Source organism: Tachysurus fulvidraco, chromosome 7, assembly GCF_022655615.1.
Source record: "Tachysurus fulvidraco isolate hzauxx_2018 chromosome 7, HZAU_PFXX_2.0, whole genome shotgun sequence".
Classification (NCBI taxonomy): Eukaryota; Metazoa; Chordata; class Actinopteri; order Siluriformes; family Bagridae; genus Tachysurus; species Tachysurus fulvidraco.
Genome location: NC_062524.1, coordinates 23,391,991 through 23,408,717, shown reverse-complemented (window position 1 = coordinate 23,408,717; position 16,727 = coordinate 23,391,991). Strand labels below are relative to the sequence as shown.

At 39.5% G+C, this 16,727-nt stretch overlaps 1 protein-coding gene across 13 annotated transcripts in view; it reads right to left on the bottom strand.

The window, feature by feature from the left end:
• Positions 1-16,375, bottom strand: part of LOC113635402 (multiple PDZ domain protein) — a 41,804-nt gene extending 25,429 nt beyond the window's left edge. For 12 of the 13 annotated variants that reach the window (XM_027134769.2, XM_047815704.1, XM_047815707.1 and 9 more), the window contains exons 1-13: positions 16,184-16,359; positions 12,915-12,990; positions 10,483-10,652; positions 7,043-7,150; positions 6,213-6,352; positions 5,397-5,610; positions 4,612-4,740; positions 3,663-3,851; positions 2,313-2,415; positions 1,956-2,044; positions 1,470-1,659; positions 343-432; positions 182-261 (exon numbers count right to left, since the gene is read on the bottom strand). In XM_027134769.2, coding sequence (XP_026990570.2) covers positions 182-261; positions 343-432; positions 1,470-1,659; positions 1,956-2,044; positions 2,313-2,415; positions 3,663-3,851; positions 4,612-4,740; positions 5,397-5,610; positions 6,213-6,352; positions 7,043-7,150; positions 10,483-10,652; positions 12,915-12,930 — 1,518 coding nt within the window. In that variant the 5' untranslated portion in view covers positions 12,931-12,990; positions 16,184-16,359. Of the gene's footprint in view, positions 1-181; positions 262-342; positions 433-1,469; positions 1,660-1,955; positions 2,045-2,312; positions 2,416-3,662; positions 3,852-4,611; positions 4,741-5,396; positions 5,611-6,212; positions 6,353-7,042; positions 7,151-10,482; positions 10,653-12,914; positions 12,991-16,183 lie in introns of all 13 variants that reach the window. The other variant, XM_047815703.1, reaches the window with a different exon arrangement.
• Positions 16,376-16,727: the final 352 nt, after the last annotated feature.

Below are 16,727 nucleotides of genomic sequence, written 5' to 3'. Positions count from 1 at the left end.
AATTGCAGAAGATACATCTTTTAATTGAACAAATCTACCATTTATTTAATTTTATGTTTTGGATTCATGGAGATTGCTGTGCTCCCGTGTCTTGTATGTTTCTGCAGCATTTCAAAAAAATAAATAAATAAATAAACTTGTAATAACTTGCAATGGTATGTAACTGAGAAAAATGACTCACGATAACTTCATTGCTAGGACTCAAAGCATTTTGCCATTTCTTCATCAGCTCCTCTTCCTCGTCGTCGTTCAGTCTGATACCTGCAGAAGATCCACAGAATTGCAGAAATGAGCATGCTAGTAAAGATGAGCTACGGTACAATTGTCAGAAACATAGTTTACCTTTCTTTCGTTCGGATGTGCGCTGTGAATAAGCAGCAGCAGCTGCGTGTCTGGATGATTCCGTCGTGTCTGGAAACATCATGGCCACACCTAAACAACCGAAACAAATGTAATATCTACATACTTATTAATGTTTCATCGACAGAAATCTGATCTTCCCTCTATCTCTACACACAATGATGTGCTTATGACTGGGCTGTGTTTTCCTCTCCTCCTGTGCCTCGGTAATCACAGGCTAGGAGAGGGAAAAGATGATGGGATGAGTAAATGAGTAAACTCCAGACTGGGTTTGGCTAGGTCTAAATCTAATGTGGTAATTATGGTCGAAGAAAAGAAAAAAAAAGCGTTCACAGGCACATAAACACACATGCACACCCGCACAGAAATAAATAGGACACTCACCTTTTACAGACCTACAATGAAGAATTAATGCGCTACTCTGGAGTAAAGGAAAGTGATCATTTCATTTGAAAAGATCTTATTAAAGGTGGAGTGCACGATTTTTGAAAGCCAATGTTGACATCACCAAAACAAACACGCCCCTAACCCAGACGGGTGTCACCCCTGTATTGATAGCTCCGCCCCACACATATATACGTAACCCAGGCGGGATTATTATGGCGGAACCTGTTGGGGCAGCCGGCTGAGGGGATATTTTTATCAATAAATGAACACAATGAGTAATACTGTGGTAATACCAATGTGTTTTTGTAGTACTGTGTGTTGTACCGTGAAAGGTTTATCTCTGTTTCACGCGGAAGACGTTCAGTTCTCTCCAGCGCTGGAAAGCTGATCCTATATTAACATGGGTCCTGCTTCTTGCCTTTCTTCGCTTTCTTTCTTTGTTTTTATCCGACATGTCAAAGTTAAAACCGCTTTTTGCTAATGTCACACATGCGCACTGAACACTCTCTCCGCCCATATTGACAAGACACGCCCCTTTCTGCTCATTGGCTACACCTTAGTTTTGTTTGTCGGCCCGACTCGGTTTTCTCAAGCATTTCTCAAACAACGTGGACCCCAACTTTAATATACACTGAGGAGAGATCAATTATCGGTTGCAGTCCTGACCGACCGAGGCTGTTCGGCTATGAGCCTTCTACACATCTAATTAATATAACGGTTACCATGCGTGCTGTCGGCCGAGACACACTCCTGTCTTGGTTTAGCCTCGGTGGTCGCAGGTATGATCGGCAGGACAGTGTCTTCTGGTCTAAAGCCATAACGAACAAGTCTGAGATGGACTGTTTGACCGGTGTGGCGTAAGAGCTCCACCGCCTGCTGATTGGTGTAGCTCTGTATGTTCACACCGTCCACCTGGAGAAAGCAAAAAAAACAACAACACAAAAACAGGATCAAGTCCAGAACTGAAGAGCTGTTTTTGTCAAGAAATGAATGCATCTGCTTTTGCACATGGATAATCTAAGACAGACAAACTCTCTCTCTCTCTCTCTCTCTCTCTCTCTCTCTCTCTCTCTCTCTCTCTGCAATACATCAGAATAATACTGAGACAATGCTTTGTGGCTTAAACGGACGGTCTGGCAGAAAACATTTCTGAATGCTTTCTGATAAGCAAAGAGGTGAGTTTCTTAAGCTTAAGCTTAAAGACTCACAGCTACGATCTGATCTCCAACGTGGATGCGGCCATCCTGCTCCACGGTACTTCCTGCAGTGATGCTCTTCACAAATATCCCAGAGGCCTCTGCGACAAATTGCACACAGCACAACATAAGCAAAGAAGAACACTGGGGAAGCTGAAAGAAGAGATTAGCACCACCGGGGAGCAGGAAATAAATAAGTAAACTCCAACGAGCTGAGCATAACTCGAGTTAAACGCTAAGCGCAGCAGAATGCACTCAGTGGCTTATTGCTGTATTATGTTAATCTCAGTAATGACCTGACAAAAAAATCGAAAGCATAACAAAGTTCGAAAAAAATGTATAACGGCAAATCCGCCTGTATAAACTCACCAGAGTTCTTGTCTCCGATATATCCTGCGATGGTGATGCCGAGACCCTGGGTGTTCTTTGTCAGACTTACATCGAATGCATCCTTCTCCGCTTCTTCAACGTCCTGCCAGAAAAGGACAGAGGAACAGATTGGTACTAGCTACTAATGAGCGCGTCGGCAAGTCAATACACACACGTATCAGCCTTAGTTCTAGCTTATATAAGACCAAATACGAGTCTTATTATCTGTAACAAGACATTTGTTATAATATTAATAATACTCATGGGCAGCAAAGAATTGGTAAACGCATTTGTATAAACTGCTGCTTTTCTAATGAGACTTTTCTTCCTTTCTACATTATGTTGATGCTGAGAACACAGCAGATTTTATTGGGTAAACATTCATTTCATTCCTACCGCTTATCCGAACTACCTTGGGTCACGGGGAGCCTGTGCCTATCTCAGGCGTCATCGGGCATCGAGGCAGGATACACCCTGGACGGAGTGCCAACCCATCGCAGGGCACACACACTCTCATTCACTCACACAATCACACACTACGGACAATTTTCCAGAGATGCCAATCAACCTACCATGCATGTCTTTGGACCGGGGGAGGAAACCAGAGTACCCGGAGGAAACCCCCGAGGCACGGGGAGAACATGCAAACTCCACACACACAAGGCGGAGGTGGGAATCAAACCCCCAACCCTGGAGGTGTGAGGCGAACGTGCTAAACAATAAGCCACCGTGCTCCCCTTGGGTAAACATTTTGGGAACAAAACGTGGCGAAGCATCCTCAACAGGGTTGATTATTACCCGATAACAACATGTCCCAAAGTGATGCATACCTCTTTTATTTATTAAAGTACGGCACATGTGTTTACAGTTACGTTCAATGTTGTGGAACAGCAATGCAACACTTATCGCTTACATTATATCACTCACCAGCCTCTGTCCTTTTTTCCATGTTACAGAGAAGCCGGGAATGTGCAAAACCTAGTCTGTCCCATAGACTTTCCTATCGATTACAAATAAGTCTGACTAACGAGGTCTTGGTGAGATTTTACTTCACTCATTATATTCTTAGGTTGGTGATTGTGGATTTTCATGCAAATGAACAAAATAACAATTTCTATATATTTAATTAATAATTACGGCATGTACGTAAATAGAGTTAGTTTTTAATGAGTTGTAATAAAAAAAATAAGCTTGTTTTCCCATTAGAACTGTGTGTCCTACCCCTAGGTGGATTTGTGTATTAGATTTATTGTCTACAAAAATTCTTGCAAACACGAATACTGTAAACAGGGTGAAGTAATACTGGAGAGTGTCTGTGTAATGGCATGTTCAGACATCCTTCAGGTTCACCTGTTGCTCAGTAACTGTTGGCAGGGCTACTGGTGCAGGGGAAGCATCATCCACGGTTGCTCTGGTGATGAGCAGTTTGACTCTGTTGCCACACTGCCGCAGCACCTGAGCAACCTGCTCACTGCCCAAACCGTACAGGTCAGTGTCCCCGATACGCAGGATGTGATCGCCACTGTGCAATCGACCGTCCTGTAAGAGAGAGCGAATGAGAGAGACAGAATTTAATAAGACCATTAAATACTTAAAGGTGGGGTCTCTGTTGTTTGAGAAATGCTTCAGAAAACTGGGTCGGGCCGCCAAACAAAACAAAAACAAAACTAACGTGTAGCCAATGAGCAGAAAGAGGCATGTCTTGTCAATATGTGGCGGAGAGAGTGTTCAGTGCGCATGTGTGACATTAGCAGAAAGCGGTTTTAACATTGACATGGAGGATAAAAACAAAGAAAGAAAGCGAAGAAAGGCTTACGATAAGGCAAGAAGCAGGACCCGTGTTAATATAGGATCAGCTTTCCAGCGCTGGAGAGAACTGAATGTCTTCAGCGTGAAAAGGAAATAAACCTTTCACGGTACAACACACAGTACTACAAAAACACATTTGTATTACCACAGTATTCCTCATTGTGTTCATTTATTGATAAAAATATCCCCTCGGTCAGCTGCCCCAACAGGTTACACTATAATACTTGTCTGGGTTATACTTGGGTTATACTTGTCTGGTGTATGTGTGGGGCGGAGCTAACAAAACAGGGGTGGGACCCATTTGGATTAGGGGCGCGTTTGTTTTGGTGATTTCAAATGTAAGCATTGGGTTTCAAACAACAGAGACCCCACCTTTAACATGTATATTATTTATTATACATTTATTATATGCAAGATATGGTCTAAATATCGACCGCATCAGTGAACACAGGCAGCGTTACTACTCCTAGTATAGAATGCTTAACCTTACCTTATCAGCAATCCCACCAGGTAGAATAGTCTTGACAATGACACCTGTGGTTTTACCCCCGACGATGCCGAAACCCAAACCGGTGCCGTCATTGACCAGCTCTATGCTCTCCACCTGTGTCCAGTGAGTCTGCACAGGATAATAACAATACAGCAATAAAAGCAGTTCATATGCGAACCTAATTTACAAGCACAGTTATCTGACAGAAAGAAACAACCTAAATAACCTAAACCTAAAAAGGAACCAGACAAGTCCAGGCATGCTTTAGTCATGTATTGAGGATTTTTCCTGTTAAAAAGTGTAAATATAGCTGTAGAGGCGAATTAATGACTCAGGGAATAGATTGGTAGGAAAACAGATGCATGGACATGTGGGCACACAAATAAAGCCTGCATTAAGAATAAATGAGGATAAAAGGATGGATTGATGGATAATTAAGTGGATTGATAAATAAGAAAATAAAATTGCTTAATGGAAAATGGATGGATGGATGGATGGATGGATGGATGGATGGATGGATGGATGGAGGGATGGATGATGAAATTAATTATAAGCATTTGAGGGGTTGATCATTACATGAAACCTATCTGATTGTGCATGAATCTATATATATATATATATATATATATATATATATATATATATATATATATATATATATATATAATATGTGTGTGTGTGTGTGTGTGTGTGTGTGTGTGTGTGTGTGTGTGTGTCTGTGTCTGTGTTTGTGTGCATGCGTGTTGCGTGTTTACGTGTGTGTTTGTGTGTGCAGGCTATCTCACCCCACTTGAATGTGCAGACAATGTACTAGCAGCACTGGGTGTTCTGGACACCACTGGGCTGGAAAGCTGAGGTATTGCCCCTCTGGCAACCGTAATCTGTACATGCTCAGATGCTCTTTGCAGCAGCGCAATTGCCTGCTGATGGCTGATGTTCAGGTCCAGTGGCTGTCCATTTATCGCCAGGATCTGATCTCCTTCCTTTAGCTTCCCATCACTGATAAACAAAGCACATGAATAACATGCAGCATGCACCTGGTCCAGACACAAATGCGTGATAAGACCTAATCTTATTGCCAGGACCCGAGTTTGCTCTTTCAGAGGGTCATTGCTTTTTCTGCATGTGAGAGAAATAAGCTAGGATAAAAACTGAACTCAGAACAGTCAAGCAATTTATTTGCTGGATTTTCGTTCAGCAATTTATTGCTCAGGTCCTACAGAGCGGTAAATTATTGCTGACCTCCGTCCCTTCACCAACACTGTGGCCAGAAAAAAAAAACGGGGCAGAAAAACATGCATGTCCCAAGATAGATACACTGCAATAATTTATTTTCATGACCATTTAGCCTGCCTTCACCGCTACACAAAGGAGTGAGATATTAAGGAACAAAGCTGCTCTCTCCACTGAAAGCTGCAGGGCTGGTTCTCATAATGTCTTTTCACAAGAAAAAGGAATATTGAGGGGAAAAAATTCAGAAGTCAGCAGTTCCGGTGCAGCAATTTAAAGCTCTCATCTCAGAGTGGCAGGCTAATATAATAGTGTTCTGTTACGACATGTAGGTAATATATGGCCTTATTTGTGTTCGAGACAGCCATTACCAGTATGCAACGCTCCCCGTCTGGATTTCCTGTACGAAAATGCCAAGTTCTCCTCGGTTCTCATTTCTCAGTCCAACCACGCTAAAGCCCAGGCCTCCTGATACCGGCTTCACCAAGTCGACGTGAGTTACGTACCGACCCTGTTTAGAAATAAGCACACATAAACACAACACAGGCACAGGCACACACACAAACACACCTATGTACAAATACATGCTTATGATTGTGCTTTCGAATTGGAATTTCAAATCCGAACACAACTAAGATGCCACAGTTGGGACCTTAAAAGAAGTGTCTTTAACCCGCAACTGTATTCATGACTGTAAGTAATTCAAAAATAGCGCTAGACAAATACAAATGTCCGGCATTCAAACTAAAAAAAAAGCCAAATCAAATAAAGATTTGGGCAGTTTTCAGAAAGATTTAGTTGGTCTGCCTAATGATATTAAAAACCACGCTGAATAATTTGCTCTGCTGTCACACCACAGAGAAATCGATGCCTAATCAATTTGCGATAACATACCGGCCGTCAAAACGTCCCACATGCCCTTGCTCCACAATCGCAACAGCGAAATTTCACCCCTTTACACTTCGGTGGGTCATTTCGAGAATTGCACATGATGAGATGAGACTAGGTGAGATATTTCGGTACAGAAAAGGGTTTTCACAACTAAATCTAGAAGAAGCTTGTCAGGTGAAGGGTTTAACCAGGTCGCCACAAATTCAACATAAAGTTGAAAGAATTGGAGAAAAGGTACATTACAAATACCTGTAAATGACCCTTTATTTAAGGTGTGTGTTTGTGTGTACAGTATGTGTGTGTGTATTACCTGAGCCATGGTGCGAATGATGTGCTCGTGCTCCTCTGATGAGGTCTGTCCGTTAATCTGAGCTGAGCAAACATATGCTCCGTTATAATCGGAGTTTACACAGGAAGGCTGAAAGAAAGCACCAGAGAGAGAGAGAGAGAGAGAGAGAGAGAGAGAGAGAGAGAGAGCGAGAGAGAGAGTAACAGAAAGAAGAAATGGTGATGACAAGTTAGGTTAAAATGAAATATTCTCCTGCTCCAAGAGAAGGTTTAATTGCCTTCTTATTTATTCATTGTCCAGGAATATAAATAGTCATGCTGTTATGAGAAAAAAGCCCATTTGTTTTTATCATTACAGGATCATTCCTCCATATGGCCACACATGCTCGTCATTAAACAGAATAGAACTGCATAATTAACTTCCATATTTACCAGCTTGCCCGGGTCTTGACGGAGTACAAGATATTCTGCGCTGATTATCAAGACAGAATAGGTTTCAGGAAACATCTGTGCATAACTCGTCAGGTACCTTTGTTAAACTGTCCAGTGTGTATCGTGTAACTGGCCTGCTAAGGATGTGTATAGAAATCACCTTTCTTTTAACACGGTACGTTGTTCGGTGTGCTACAAACCTACAGTACGCTAAAGTTGGACGACTGCCTAAAATGCATACAGATAGAATGACGTGTTACTCGATACAATTGTTCTGCCCCTTAAAGTATCGTGGAGCTCTGACAGAGAATTGTCTCACATTTATTCTATTGAAATATTCCGATTTCAATGGAAATGTACTTTTTTTTTCTTCTTCTTCCACTTTTATTGGTAATGTACAGTATATTAATTGACCTTCGGTGTCACACGTTGTAAAGTGCATTGAAAATTCTGATCCAGTTCACTCCATGGTGCACATTAGAGTCAAGTGGGCATGTGTTCATTATTCAGCTTTGCTGAGAGGATTCGGCTTTCGGTTTGGGTTCTTCACAAATTGTTTCAGCCACCATTGTCTTCTTTTCTGACCTCTTACCGTGCTCTGGTCACCATGGGGACGAAGACAAAACCAGGACACTGTGGTTATTATAAACCTTGAGACAAAAAGATCCTGATGAAGTTTTTTTTTTTTTTGCTCTGCTGCCAAATGCTTTGAAATGACTCTGATGCTGAGGCACTCCAAACCGTATAAAATCTTGATTAAAAGATGATTTGAAATAGTGTTCACGTTGTTCAATGTTCAAGGCTCCATTTAACATTTATTAAAGTGATGGGTGAATCATGGTTGGATAACGCTGCTTTTGTGCTTCGTTCTGACCTCTGTGCTAAAATTATAGATGACATCTCGTAAAAGTAGAAAATGTGAGGGAGAAAAAAAAAAGGGAGAGAAAAAAAAATGAGTAAGAGAGGGCTGGAGAGAAGGAGGGAGAGAACACGGCAAGTAGATAATCTCTAATCTGCTGCACCGCAAGCCTCCCCCAACATACCTAACATAGTTTCACTTACAGGTTGAACTCGGACCTTCGAGACGGCTCTGAAGACTCAAATACCCGTGTGTTATACACAATGCATGAAGTTCTCGTCGGTTTAACTCTTTAGCAGACCGAGTTTTTATTATCACAGCTAGAATAACGACAGCATTATGTGGTGTCTGGGTATTAGCGTCCTTTTTATACACAAAAGGGATCCGGGTTTATTACGCGTTTGCCTACTCGATGGATTTGATTCAGTAAATCTCATGTCAACCAAATAATGATAGTTAATCTCATGTCATGGGGGGCACGGTGGTTTAGTGGTTAGCATGTTCGCCTCACACCTCCAGGGTTGGGGGTTCGATTCCCACCTCCACCTTGTGTGTGTGGAGTTTGCATGTTCTCCCCGTGCCACGGGGGTTTCCTCCGGGTACTCCGGTTTCCTCCCCCGGTCCAAAGACATGCATGGTAGGTTGAATGGCATCACTGGAAAAAGATTGTCCGTCGTGTGTGAGTGAATGACAGTGTGTGTGTGCCTTGTGATGGGTTGGCACTCCGTCCAGGGTGTATCCTGCCTTGATGCCCAAAGACGCCTGAGATAGGCACAGGCTCCCCGTGACCCGAGTAGTTCGGACAAGCGGTAGAAAATGAATGAATGAAGGAATGAATCTCATGTCATGTAATTAATGATAGTAAATCTCATGTCAACCAAATAATGATAGTTTTCCTTTTCTGAATCTCGGTTTCTCACAAGGTTGCCTCCGAGTCTTCTTATAGACATTTTCTTTTCACACCGTTCGTTTTTGCCAAAGTGCGATAAAAATGAATTCGGGATTGAAAAAAATTGAAAAATTCTTTCTTGGCCACTTGTACTTTCTCAATAGAGCCGAGAAAAGGAAAAAAAAAAAAGAATAAAGTCTGGATTTGATTCTAGCTGTGCAATTTGAAACAACTTGATATGTTCACGTCCCTGAATGATCGAGTGGCTAAAGGTTTTACAGAAGTCGGGACTGTGAGTCATGATGTAGTTTCACTATTGTGTATTACTGTAGTGGAAAAGTACCTCCTGAACACGACACTGTAGCTGAAAGCCAAACAATCAGAGCGCATGTGCCTCACTCCAATCTCATGAGAACAATGAGTGTAATTTATGGCTCATAACAAAGAATGCTGACAATTTCAGCAGTTTAGTTGTAACACATCCTTCTCAAGTAATTGTTATGAATATATGATACAAAGTAGTGTCATATTTTGTCATGAGTCTTAAACGGGACATCTGAAGGTCGGTAAAAGGCCAAGCAATGTTTTTCTAATGCTGGAAAGGTATGTGTATAACCTCGGAGTCTGGTTTCATGCTTGATAGGAACAGAATCGAATGTGTTCTTGTGGTGCCGTTGTCCATCCGACTCAAGGGTCGAGGTACATATTTTTATAAACGTAACTGCAGGCATGAGCAAGTTTAGAGGCTGATGTGCATATACACAGACACACTGGGTTACTGGTTTGTCCACCTCTGATAGATTAGATATTAAACGAGAAGCAAAGCCCAAGATTGCCAATCAGAATAATGGATTGCGATTCGAACATCAAAACGATAGATAACGGTGATATGGATATGACACAGCCTTCGAGAACTGGGCTTGTGCAGCTGTGAGGTGAACGGTTGTATAAAACATCTGGAAACAGAATTAAGAATAGAGAAACCCTCCGTCTGACCCCTTCATCTTACCGCAGACACATAAAATATGGCTCTCGTGATGGTTCTATTAAAACAGTGCACTGAGGCTAAGCAAAACATTCCTGGATCTGAGGATAAATGATTCCGTATCCTTACTAGATCGATCAGAGAGGCTACGGATATGAAGCATATTTTGTTCCTGGTGAGAATTTTGAATGTTGTCGGGAGCGTTTTTTTTTTTTTTTTTTTTTGTTAATGTAGTTTTGTAATAACGATAGGTATGGTATAAGCTGAACAGGATGGAAGGCAATGTAACTTGAGTACCTGTTCATGAAGATGCTGTACTGATTTCTGGAGCGCGAGGATTTGGTGGAACAGAGGGCTTTGCAGGACAGATTTGAGCAGGCTCAGTTTCTCATCTGAGGGCACGTCGCCTCCTCTCTCCTTCAGACGAGCCTGTAGTCGTTCCACTGCCTGCAGACACCGCTGCGTGTCTGATGCATCACACAGGTATATATAAAAAAAAAAATTCAGTAACATTTTCCCATGAAACAAACAAACAAAAAAAAATCTGGTACTCAAAATCTGGTTACATCACTCAAAACCCATACTCACAGAGGTGAGCTACAGAAATATATTCTTTTTCTTATAACCTTTTTTTTTAATTAGTTTGAGACATTTAAAAACTTCCATTCAGCTGCTTTAGGAAAAATCCATGAATTGCATTGTGTTTTGTCTTTATTTGCACTGCCTGATTGAATATGACAAGTATTTGAAGCCTCCTGGTACTAGAGTTTGCTCAAACCTTTGGAATTACAAACCTTTCACACTCTGTGTGTGTGTGTGTGTGTGTGTGTGTGTGTGTGTGTGTGTGTGTGTGTGTGTGTGTGTGTGTGTGTGTGTGTGTGTGTGTGTGTGTGTGTTTGCGTGTGTGTGTCACACATTCTGTAGCTGTAGGAGGCTTCGTGCCGGGACTGAGTAATAGAATATGAGCGCAGGATGTCTCCTGGGTAACACTACCTGTCCCAATAGATCCTGCCAGGTGAGCTGAAAATGAAGTGAATGATTGAGAGAGAGAGAGAGAGAGAGAGAGAGAGAGAGAGAGAGAGAGAGAGAGAGAGAGAGAGAGAGAGAGAGAGAGAGAGCATGGCCATTGATACAGTTCATGGAATTGGCTTAGCTTTGCCTTACCACTGTCAAATATGGCTCAGCTTACCACACACACACACACACACACACACACACATGTCTCTCAGCTTGAGACGGGAAAACGAAAAACAAAAGATTAGAGAGAGAGAGAGAGAGAGAGAGTGTGTGTGTGTGTGTGTGTGTGTGTGTGTGTGTGTGTGTGTGTGTGTGTGTGTGTGTGTGTGTGTGTGTGTGTGTGTGTGTGTGTTTGCCAAGCCCCAGTTAGGCCCCTGAATTCTGACTCTGATATCAAGGTGTACATGTTAGAGACTCTGGATCAGTGGAGGCCATTTCTGAGCTCATAGAGTGTGACTAAACCTAAACAGTGTGTGTGTGTGTGTGTGTGTGTGTGTGTGTGTGTGTGTGTGTGTGTGTGTGTGTGTGTGTGTGTGTGTGTGTATGATCATCACAGCTGTTTAACAGGCCTCTCAATGCCTTTTCACAAAGCAGTGACAGGAAATCCAATAACAAGTCTTGCTACAGTCACAGCAAAACATGAGTAGATTTAGAACAACATTAGACATTTGGCAACCTTCGTGCTGCTGTTCTGTGCACACAACTCACACAACTAAGTTGGGGCCAGATCTTAAAGCTGGCGTCAAATATTTTGAATATTTTCTTGGATTCCAGTTTTGACAGATTATATATCATGTTATGTTTCGGCTGAGCGCTAACACAATTCACATGCACAAGAACTGGAGGAATAGAAATGCCAAACAGTCTGCTGATGTGGTTTGGGTTCGATTTCTACTAAGGTGTAAAAGGTGTAAATCGAAACGAATTAACCGATGGTGTACATGACTAGACAATGCATTTTTAAATGGAATCTGTGAGGTAATTCTCATGCATCTGTAAAACTCTCTAGTAACTCTCTAGAGACTGTCATTCTAATGCCACAATTTCCATTCTGCCATTGTCCATGGTTTAATACTGAGTTCTGGTTAATGTCTAATTGGTTAATGTTTTGTATGTTCTCTCTATGATCTTGCAGTTTTTCTTGTGTGTGTGTGTGTGTGTGTGTGTGTGTGTGTGTGTGTGTGTGTGTGTGTGTGTGTGTGTGTGTGTGTGTGTGTGTGTGTGTGTGTGTGTGTGTGTGTGTGAGTGTGTGTGTGTGTGTGTGTGTGTGTGTGTGTGTGTGTGTGTGTGTGTGTGTGTGTGTGTGTGTGTGTGTGATGCACTGTGACGATGTCCATGCTCTGGATCCACCACAACCCTAACTAGGCTCAACCACTTATAGTGTTTTCTTTGCAGGTAATAAATCAGAGTTGACAGAGTGCTATGATCTAACTTCTAAACCATAACAAATGACCTGTTCCCTGAAAAGCAGTCAGAGTAAGTTAATCATCCTAAAATCTTCTTGGCTGAATTGACGTCATTCCTGCTTGTAGATGAATCGTACGTTAACCTGGAAGCGACGATGAACGTGCTAGTGAGAGTGTCCTTACTCTTAAAGAGATACTTTTAGAAATGTGCCCTATTTCTCTTTGTGTAATTATTAAACGTGGCTTTAGATTCTCACCAGCAAACTACATTAGCATGTGTGTTGTAAATGCAATAGCAAAACATACCAATTGTTTCAATCATCTTTTTTTTTTTTTTTTATCAGTCTTCACTCTTGGTTGATTTCCTCACTTAGAAAGACACCTGAAAAAAGAAAAAAAAAAACAGTCATTTTAATGATTAACAAATTTTACTATTACATTACTAAATAAACATAGTACATAATAGTGATTTCACAATATCTGTAACAACCGCAAATGTCTGCCACTGCTGGCTTTAGTGACAGTGAAATGTTTGTATGTCTGGTTATGTGACTTTTAGGGAAAAAAAAAATGCAGACTGCTATTTAAAAGTAATACAGACATTGGACTGTATATAAACGACAGAAATACAATTCCTCCCCCTGCTCACGGCTCTATTTTTCCAGGGGAGGGTTGACATTTGATGGCATAATAGCAAACCATAATACTAAGCCATGCAGGGAGCTGCTGCTGCCCTCCAAATGTGCGGTTTAACACCCCTGTTGAGGAATCTCGCTTATCCTGGGGCCTGATAATGTCTGTTATCATATCAGCCCCTAGGAGAATTACCAGGGCTGTAGGAGTCAGAGCTGATAATCCACACTCTCCTAAGGAGCCTTTTATTGTAGGGTAGTTGCCTTTATATCGGACTAAAGCTCGTATTTATGTACTTCCTCCGTCTTCCTTTGGCCAGCTCGAACCTGCGATGGCTAAATTTGCCACATAAGCCTTAAAGTAGAGTGTAGTTCAGTGTAGAGGAAGAAAGATGGCTTTCCCTAGAGCACGGGTCAACATCCAATGGCATGTTTCAAATTTCCACATTCAAAATGTCTGCAACTGCAGTTAACATCTTAAATATACACCTTAAGTGGAAATATCTGGTGGGTTGTAGCATTGTGAAACCTTTCCAAATAAACTTGAATAATCGGAAGCAGACTGTTGAAGTGTCAGAAGTGTCAGAAGTGTAATGAAACGTGTTATCTGCATTATTTTCACAGCTATGATATTACTGCAAAGTACATTCATTTACTATATATAGTATAGTTTGTATAGTATAAACTACGTATATATTAATAACATACTATATCGCAATATAGTAATCAGTCTTGCAGTGAAATCTTTTATTAGTCATATACCATAGTATGTAAACTAGACTAAAGTACTACTATTATGCTATAAACTATCATAGGTAGTTATATAATATAGTAACAATATAATGTAGTATAGAAACTTACTATTCGATACTATATAGCTAACCTGAGGTTACCAAACCTGTGATTTTTCGTATATAGTCATAGTTACAGTTATATAGAAAAATGCAGTGGAATAACGCTATACTCAAGTTATATAATATGCATACTTAGTATAGTTATAAGTAATAGTAACTTATTACACTATATAACTAACCTATAGTAACAGACACCCCATAATGTATTTAAATACTATCAGTTATATAGTTATATAATAATTTATGGTTGAGGGTTTGATCACTTTAACTTTATTAGATTTATTCGATTTATTGTACAGTAAATTTGGATTAGGGTTCAGGTACATTACTATATTAATACTGTAGTGAGATGTACTACTGTGGAATGTTATATAGCTTACATACTATATTAAAGTAACTTACTATATGAGAAAATAGCTTATAGTATTCAGATTTGCAGTAAAATAGATCACACAGGCAAGTATTATAAGTTACTGCACTGTAAGTATATACAATTATAGCTGTGCTATTTACTACTTTAGTACGTTTTATCGCCTACTTGTTATACTAGAGTGAATCTGTACTATACCTTACTTATAAGCAGGCTTTCATGATCTTTTTTGTTTACTATGATATAGTTGTACAACAAAGTAGTAACAATAGTTACAGGTCTACATATATGGATATGCTACTTTAAATTAATACACTCTATAACCAATTTATACTCATCCAGGGAGACAAACATAGTATTTTAGAGTATGTTAATACATAGTACAGTATATTACTGTAAGTTATTACCATATTACTAATTACTATAATATACAGTTTAGTAACTTATCCTACTACATAACTAAGCTTTTGTAGCTGGTTACTGTAAGATAGTAAAGTGACCTTACTATTATAGGTAAAGCAAACATAAATAACAGAGTACACACATCATATACCTGCAATAATACTAGCCTATATAGTATTATAATATTATATTATAGTAAGTTGCATTGTTATACCTTTACACTTTTGTATATTTGTATATACTTTTATACTTTTATATTTGTATATACTTTTATACTTTAATATTTGTATATTATTTTATACTTTTGTATATTTGTATATACTATTATATTTTTGTATTTTGTATCAGAATTATTTTATATTTTAGTCTTGGTATTTGGACTAAAATAGTATTATAATATTATTTTATAGTAAGTTGCATGGTATAATTTTATACTTTTGTATTTGTATATACTTTTATACTTTTGTATTTAGCTTATATAGTATTATAATATTATAGTAAGTTGCATTGCATACTTTTACACTTTTATATGTGTATATACTTTTATACTTTTATGTGTATATACTTTTATACTTTTGTATTTAGCTTATATAGTATTATAATATTATTTTATAGTACGTTGCATTGTATACCTTTATACTTTTGTATATACTTTTATACTTTTGTATTTAGCTTATATAGTATTATAATATTATTTTATAGTACGTTGCATTGTATAATTTTATTACTACTTCAACACACTGTACTATATAACATTTTTTTATTGTGATCAGACTTAGTGTGGATTGTTTAGTCACTATGAATTATTTTTTACTATATAGTAAGTATTGAGTACTAACTATAGTATAATACTAATATAGTGTTATATAATATTCCAGTAGTGGGTTATAACACTTGTATTACACCGGTTTATTGTTTCTATGTTAATGATTTCTGTGTGTGTGTGTGTTTGTGTGTGTGTGTGTGTGTGTGTGTGTGTGTGTGTGTGTGTGTGTGTGTGTGTGTATATATATGACTTAGTTATTATATAACACCAATAACACCATTATCTCCTCCTGTTAGCTTAATGAAGCTGTTTGGACCAGAAGCAACAGGTCCTGGGCTTTTAAAGTGACGTTTAACAACAAAACAAACGTGTGTAGAAACACGCAAGCGTGCGAAGTTGATAAAATCCGTAACAAACTGAGCAAAGGGACGCAGAAGTGGGTTCTAACCCTATTGTGTTATGTTAAGAAACCGTTAGAGTTAGCGTTAGCCGCAGCTATCCGTATACACACCAAACCGGGCTTTGGGACAAAAGTCACCGAACAAACTCACCTCTCGCCGTTTAAAAACACCGTCTGAAGTCTTAAGTTGACGGCAGAAGGAAAAGTCCACGTACCCGGGAGGTGATCCGTTCTAAGACGTTACATCAGTACGGGACGGGACGCGGAGCTCCGGTTAACGGGACCGTGTTAAAGATGGGCGATGCGAGATGGTCAGTAACAGCGCGAGCTCAGACAGCGCAAGAAGCCCCGCCCCAATTCACGCCAAAGCCCCGCGCGCCGGCTGCCATAGCAACCGGCCCGCGTGCCCACCAAAAACAAAAAGAAAGAAAATACAATTCTAGAAAAGAAGACAAACAAATCAATTCATTAACACATACAACAGCAACATGAAAATATAAATATAAATATAAATATAAATATAAATATAAATTAAAATTAAAATTAAAATTAAAATTAAAATTAAAATTAATTAAAAATAAAAATAAAATAGTAATCATAATAATAATAATAAGAAGAAGAAGAAGAAGAGGAGGAAGAAGAAGAAAATAATAATAATAATGTATTATAATATAATATAATGAAATAAGAAGAAA